The sequence below is a fragment of the Tachypleus tridentatus genome, chromosome 3, assembly GCF_004210375.1.
Source record: "Tachypleus tridentatus isolate NWPU-2018 chromosome 3, ASM421037v1, whole genome shotgun sequence".
NCBI lineage: Eukaryota > Metazoa > Arthropoda > Merostomata > Xiphosura > Limulidae > Tachypleus > Tachypleus tridentatus.
Window position 1 is genome coordinate 26,580,321 of NC_134827.1, and position 7,947 is coordinate 26,588,267.

Here is a 7,947-nt window from a genome sequence, read left to right on the forward strand (position 1 = left end):
ACTAATTTTGTAGCATTGTGTAATTTTGTGGTCATCACCACCCACCGTCAACTCTTGGGCTACTCTTTTACCAACGAACAGTGGGATTGACCGTGAACATTATAACGCCGCCACGGCTGAAAGGAAGAGCATGTTTGGGGGATGCAAACCCGCAACGGTTTGATTACGAGTCGCACGTCTTAACAATTTGAATTCTCAGATTTCAAGTTTTTATTTTGTAAATCGATAATAATTCTATTAAGAAGCTAAAGTTATTTGTATAATATAAAACAGAATGTACTAGTTTTAATTAAATCAGTTTTCATTTAGATTTATAAAAAATCGTAATTTTTGAGAACGCTGAATACTTCTAGTAGATCATTGTTTCATTTTTTAGCCTCTCCATATTGTGGAACAAGAGAATTAAATGAAATATGGACGACTACACGGGTAAGTTTTCATATCACTTACTATACTATAACGGAACTCCTGCTTGTATGATATTCGATAAAAAACATTATTACGCGACATACAAACCCCCAGTTTCCGGAAATGTTTATTCCATGTGCCTGAATATTTGCTATAAGGGTCACGATTTTCCCTATTTGCCTCCTTTTCCCATCAGAGATAACTTTATTTGTCTCCATTCTTAAGATGCATATATGACATCATGAGTACGTCACAATAGGATCTAATGCACTAGCGCTGTATATATAAATATAATAGTGCTGTCTGTTGTACGTACATGTAAATATTTCGAATGGTGTTCATAGCTCTTCATCAAATTGGTATGGAGACTCGTTATATTCTTGGAAAAATACATACACATTTGAAATTTTTCTTTTGTCTGTTTTTATGTGATTTTGTACCACTACTTCGAATCTTTTGATGGATCTTCACCAAATTTTCCATAAAGGTTTGATTTGTCCATAGACTGTGTATATACATATATAACTTAGAAACGTTGTCGTAGGTTAAGGACTGGAATTTTAACTGAATTAAACTATTGTAATACCTGTATGGTCGAGCAACACGAGACATACGAAGCTGTCAGCTCTATGAAATACTTGGATGCAGTTGTATGTGAAAGTATTCGAAGCTACCCTCTTGCAACAGTGTAAGTAACAGTTAATATCGTAATAGATATTCTATGGATATTTGATATAACACGAGACTTTAGCATTACTTAGTTGTACACAGAGCTTTCAGAAATAAAACGAAACTTGAAGATATGGAAGTGGATTATTGCATCTTAATAAATAGTCTACTCTTACCTTCAGAAGAATCACTTAATATTTATCAATAAATCTCTCTTTCAATTGTTTATCTATTTCTTATCCTGACATTCTATAATATTTACCTTAACATTTTCAAATTTTATGAAGTATCAGTTGTCAAATTATATTTAAAACTAGTACAGTTACAGATCTTTGCCAGGTTTTGTTTCGTTTTTAAAATTCGCTCAAAACTACAACAACGATATCTGCGCTAGCCTTTTATATTTTTACAGAGTAAGAATAGAGGGAAGGCAGGTAGTCACCACCATTACCGCCAACTTTTCCGCTGCTGTTTTACCAACGAATAGTAGGAGTGACCGTCACATTATAACATCTCGACTACTGAAAGGAGGAGCATGATTGGTGAGAGCGGAATTCGATCCCCGATCTTTGCTTTACGAGTCGAGTGCCTTAATCACCTGACTATAATAGCCCGTCTTTGCTAAGCTTGTAGAGAAACTCTTCGAATTTACTACCGTGCACCATATAAGCTAATATTAGATTACATGGAAGATAACGGTACAATGTCAATTTTTTCAAACTAAGTTATGAAACTTTACAAAAACTAACGGAACTCAGTCCAGATTTCCATGAAAAAAAGAATTAACATAAAAAGCGAAGATCCGCTCCATCTGGTGTTCCAAAGATGAACTAATACTGATTTTCAATGAGTACTGACAGGAATGACTTCTGTTAAATATTGTTTATATTTGTTTCCATTCTAATTTTCTGGACTTTACTACACAATTATTTAATTCAACCTATAAAAACACTTTTTCCAGTTAAAATACATTTGATTTTAGTTTTAAATTAGGTTTAATTGTTTTATTCTCTTCAACAAATTATATCTTTCTGTAACATCAGTCCAAGTGACTTGTCTCAAAAAACAAATACAAAAGACAAGCATTAAGTCATAATAATTTATCTGTATATTTTAATTATTCTGACCTCATTTTACATGTTGGCTTAACATTAGGTTCAAATTATGTTCATGTGGGATGAGCTGCCTTCTATGAATTAAAACAAAACGTCAAAAAATATATTGGATATTTTTATTAGGTCAAATACAAGTTTTAAAGACCATTCATTGTTTAGTTGTTATGTATTACAATTTCAAATAGCCTGATTTTACAACTTTAGTGAATAGCCTAGAATTTCGCAATGCATATTTAATAGTATGAGTGAGATTCATTTTTAAATATAAATTTAACTTTAACAAACGTTAATATTAAAATAAATACACAATGTGTAATGTGATTTGATTGGTAACATCTTAATATTTATAAAGTAAATTACTAGTTCTTATTGTTTAACTATTACATGGAGCTTATTTAATTATTTTTACAGTGGGGAAAGACGTGCTTTGGAAGATTATACGTTTGATGATATAGGGCTGACTATACCTAAAGACACACCAGTGAGGTTCCCAATATACGCCATGCACCATGACCCTAAAAACTTTCCAGACCCGGAGAAATTTGATCCAGACAGGTAACGGCATATTTTATTTTACACAGAAAGATAACAGTTGCACAAACGTGCCACGGCTGTTTTTTTTTATATATTCCAAACAAGTATGAGTTAGTTTTATCCGAACTGGATGGGCAACAGCTATTTTATTTTGCTCTCTAGAAGTGAGAGATTTTGTTGTTTAGGAAAAGTAATATGTCTTTTCAAGTGGTTCCGAGAAGTTACTGTTGGTTTCATGTGATACAGTCAGGTAACAGGTGATTGTCATTTAATAACTTGCTGGTGTGACTTTACTTTTTTAGTTAGTTGTTCTTAATAATTACGTGGTTATTTAAAAAAGTCTTACCTTAGATCTCCAATTAAAATTAAAGTATCTGTTAAATACAAGAGTTACCACTTAAGATAGAGACCAAAGTCCATTACAGACAACATTCTTATGTCTGACGTTGTAAGTCAGAACATTATATAAAGTGTGTAAACATGGACGTTTTGTTTATTGTTTCTTAACTTTATTAAAACATATTTATTTCACTATAAAGTCATAAACTTGTCAAATGTAATATAATTATATGTGTTGGAAATACTGGTTGAATCTGACTATTAATGTGTGTTAACAATACTTATGGAACCTCACTATTAATGTGTGTGTTAAGAATACTTGAGTTTCAATCTTGTTGAGTGCCAGGTTTATTCTAAATTTTTCAATTTTGTTGTTATTTTGATATCTACAATTGTAACACAGCTAACTCCAAACAGAGATAATTTTCATATCTTTAACTTCGTGTACATATTTCTTTGGTGAGATATGTACACATTTTAGACACCTGGACACTAATTTACAGATTTTGTTTTTACATTAACCTTGTGAACAAAATGATTTACGCTGATTTCCATACTTTTCTTCACAATCGAGGTACGAGTCCAGGCTGATTGTATCTTCTACAAAATAATTTAGAATAAATATTGCGTGAGGAAAATAAATGGTTGAACATTTAAATTACATGTTTAAAAAATTCATTTCGTAATTTGTCCATTACTATTATTAATATTTTGTTTTAGGAAATTTCAAATATTGAAAGTCGAAATAAACTTCTTGTACATACAGATTTCTTCCTGAGAACAAATCCAACATTGTACCATACACCTACATACCATTCGGGGCTGGTCCCAGGAACTGTATAGGAATGCGATTCGCTCTAATGGAAATAAAATTATGTTTGGTCCACATCCTACGTCATTTGCGTTTTGTACCTTGTTCTGAAACTAAGGTAAAGATGAGTTTTCTTTATTTTACATAAAACGATCCTTTATTTTTGTATATCGAGAAATTAAGAAAGTAGCTATATCTAAATAAAAAAGTTCATTGTTTTGTTCAGACATATGGCTTAAGAGCACTGTTACTTTAGTGATTAAAAGCTGTTGTTGTTTTTTACACATGCTTAATATCAATTTAGAACACTATCACCTTAATGACTAAAAGTTCTTATTGTTTCTTAGAGATACTTTATATCAATTTAGAACACTGTTACTTTAGTTACTGAAAGTTGCAATTATTTTTTACAGATGTTTTATATCAATTTGAAACACTATACTTAAGTGATTAAAAGTTTTTTTAACAATAAATTTTCCGCGCTGTGCTTTATTTTCAGTCTTTGGGTTTGATAGTTTATTTACAAAGAGATCGAGATATTATCTGAAAATAACAACATTTCCAAACTTCATTACTTTCAGTTTAACTTAGTTTCATAACTTAAAATCACTTAGCACTAGTTGATAATCCTACAACTCTTTGTCACGTGCAGTTCATTTGATTTACGATTGACAGTAAATTGTCAGAATCCAGAAAATCCTTTAGATAATCAAATCTTAATTATTCTTATATTTATTATGTGTTAATTTGTTGTTTTTTTTGGATTTCTACAAGTGATATTACTTAAAGTAGCATCATAAATGTTAAATTTATTTTAAATACTATTACCATAACGAATATTGAAATTTATATATTCTTACAGACTGTTTTCTGATATCTTTTTATGATATGAGAACCTGTAAGTTCTTTTATGAAGTTTCATCTAAATTGATCCTCTCTAGGTCAACTTTGTAGACAGTACGAACTGTGTTTCTCAACTGAATGGTGTATTCTGTGTGGGTCTACTTAGATCTGTATTGTTTCTGGGATTGCGTGGACCAGTTCTCTGAATAGAATTAATGAATTTCTACTCTCTGTGAAATTAATTGGGTGTGTACTCTGTATTCACTTACCGACTTCGGTACTCTCTATTTGTCTATTTAGGTCTATACTCTGTATTTGGCTGTTTAGGTATATACACAGTATAGGATGTTATTATAAATGACAAGTGGAGGAGATAATGTATGGTAATGTTTATAGTAACAAGTGATAAACTAACGTTTATGTATTTGTAACAAACACTATGTTGATAGTTTTCTGAATAAACTCTTCCTAGATGATGATAAAAAGTTTCTCCAAATTATGATTTATTATCTTACATAAAACTTATAATTAATACAGATTCTGTGCCATTGTAGTTTGTTAGTTAACTTTTTGTAATAAAGAAATTTTGAAAATTACTAGAAAAACCTATCGAAGTTAGACATGAATATATAACGTTTTCACTCAGTTTACATTTTTAGCTAACCACACAAAACGAACACTTGGCGACTCAGATATGTTCTTTCTAAAAGTTAAAACTAAATGTCATTTTAAACAATGTTGATACTGTGAGTGTTCAACCAGCTTTTAAAAGTATTAGTTGTCCAACCATGTTTTGTACTAGTTAATAGGATATTCATGCCACGGTAAAATATTGAATTTGCAAACAAAGTTTTATGAAACTACACAGTAAAACTGTTCAAGACTCAAATAAAATCAAAACATGAACAAACAGTCTTTACTGAAGTAGTATTGAAGCTACTTATCGTACGATTTAGTTATATATTTAATTTTAGCATATTATTCTGTATATCTAAAAGTTATTAACTTCTGGTCAAACTTTGGTAATGGTTTCTTACTTGACCTCATACATAAACAATAACTTTTGTTGTAGTGCTTTAGCGGAGATATTTATGGCATTTCATTTGTTAAAAACATTTTTATGGAGGGGTTTTGAAAGGTTTGTTTGTAAACAGTAGCATCATGTTTGATAATTAATATTACATTAGTTTTTGAAGATAACGGATGTTTGTTTTGTATTACATAAATAATGTATAAACAGTTGTTTCTTTATTATCATTTTTATTCATACTATTGGTTAAATGTTTAACATAGCGAATTTTATTACCTTTTTGCTGTACTTTTATTATAGGGATTATTTTGTACTGTTAGCCTGCGGTGTATGGATTTAGAATTAACCTAAATCATCTGAACAAAATATCGTTTAACGGAATGGTACCAAACTGATAAAGTAATAGACTATAACCTTTAGAAGTAAGATAGTAAAAGATATACATTTAATTAACTTTTCTCATTACCAAGTTAAGGTTCTGTCTTTTCCTAAGTAGGTAGCGTGCTCTGATCAGAAACCAATATAGACAGTATAGAAACATGTAATATTTACAGCATTCTAGTAGTCTTTATTTCTAATGCTTCTTGACAATTAATCTTTTATACACCAGGTTTCGAAATCTTATTTTAACATTGGTGTCTGATTTGAACCCATTTGATAAAATTTGCGCTCTGTAGCTAAAAATAAGGAATAAGAAATGATCACGAGATCAGTTGGGCTACAAATAATATCAGATTGAATTTAATCACGTTGTAGTATGGTGTTCACAAAACAAAATATAAATAAAACATGGATCCAACCTGACTAAAGTGTGATCTTCTCAGATTATCCAGAAGTTGGGTGGTTACGTTCTTGAAAGAATTGGATTGTAACCAAATACACGATCAAGGTTTTATATAAAACTGTAAAAAAATGCAAAGAATTTGATAAATAGATATCTATATCTTAACTGTAAATAGAGAACAAGGAAACCTAGCACTTTATTCAATAATGAAAGTTCTGATCCGTGTAACAGTTAAATCCGAGGTGTTCTCCCGGATGCCCTCATCAACAACTCAATGTCCTTTATTAACTAATGAGCCCAAGACTGAAGAACAGAAAAATCTAAATGTAGTAGAAACTGGGTGGATGGAAAGAAGCAAAGGGTTGTTATTTATGTGGTTCACACAAACTTGATTAATGTCACAAGTGAGGTACTTCAGTTTTAATACCTTTGTTCTTTATGATTTACATAAAGCACATAGGTGAAGGTAAGGTAAACAAAATTATTTAAAACTGGTGATAAGATTATGGCGTAGTCTGTTAGTTGTGATGAGTATTGGGAAGAGGATGTTCTTTTACACATGGATTTAGTTTATTTGGTGAGTTGAGAAAATAAACAGGTGGATTTTTGTATTAAAATACATACAAGGTGATGTATGCCAGAAAACTCTAAAATCTACAACATCAACAGGATGGAGCTCACATTTTAAATATCCATTATGTAATTAATATTATTATTTTTTTAATTTTCGTACTCCAATAATCTATGAGCCTATATTTCAAAGGAGTTTCTGTCATTAAAATAGTCTAAACTTAACCACATTTCAATTATACCGCTATACAGTGTACCCAAATCTTCACTCTTATACCTCAATGAACAATTTATTCGACCATTAAGGTACGTATTATATTATTATTAATACTGTCTATGAATCACATTGTCACCTTCAAACCAGTTATTCTTTCAATAAGTTTCCGTGAAAATTTTTCAATTTTAGCATCTCTATTTCTTTTAAAATTCTCTCTTTTGGTGCCATATCTTAACTTGATAGACATTTAATGTAAAAAGATATTTAATTCGAGAAGACCGAATATCCTAATTTTATTGGAATGGTACCGATACAGTTAAAATTTATTATTCAATAATTACTAAAGATAATAACGAAATGTTAAATTAAATGTTTAAGTTCAGATTCTATTATTTCCGCGCGTTGGAATAAAGCGCGTCCTCTACTAATACGTATCGTTTTGCCAAATTGTAAATAATAATAATAAAACACAAAATAATTAACTCCATCAATTGCAATAATCCCTTAAGACAGAATTTTTTAAGCATTATGATGTGAAATACAGAAAATAAATTTTTAGTTAAACATACATCATAATCCTTTTAAAATAACTGATTTAGACAAACTTATCTGTAATATAAACAAAAA

The 7,947-nt window shown here is 30.2% G+C and overlaps 2 protein-coding genes across 2 annotated transcripts in view; one reads left to right on the top strand and one right to left on the bottom strand.

Annotated features, from left to right (window-relative positions):
• The window catches only part of LOC143246580 (cytochrome P450 3A6-like), a 96,201-nt gene that overhangs the window by 8,094 nt on the left and 80,160 nt on the right, over positions 1–7,947 (bottom strand). The window lies entirely within an intron of this gene.
• Positions 2,580–4,954, top strand: LOC143246037 (cytochrome P450 3A19-like). The gene is made up of 3 exons (XM_076492277.1): positions 2,580–2,747; positions 3,832–3,994; positions 4,818–4,954. Exons 1-3 carry the CDS (start codon positions 2,695–2,697, stop codon positions 4,923–4,925), a joined length of 324 nt encoding a protein of 107 aa, XP_076348392.1. The 5' UTR covers positions 2,580–2,694; the 3' UTR covers positions 4,926–4,954.

What these genes read in the sequence shown, in the direction of transcription:
- LOC143246037 (XM_076492277.1), top strand. Translation starts at nt 2,695, where the DNA reads ATGCACCATGACCCTAAAAACTTTCCAGACCCGGAGAAATTTGATCCA. An exon ending in GAGAAATTTGATCCAGACAG is followed by an intron (nt 2,748 to 3,831) that starts GTAACGGCATAT and finishes TTGTACATACAG; the next exon opens with ATTTCTTCCTGAGAACAAAT. An exon ending in TACCTTGTTCTGAAACTAAG is followed by an intron (nt 3,995 to 4,817) that starts GTAAAGATGAGT and finishes GATCCTCTCTAG; the next exon opens with GTCAACTTTGTAGACAGTAC.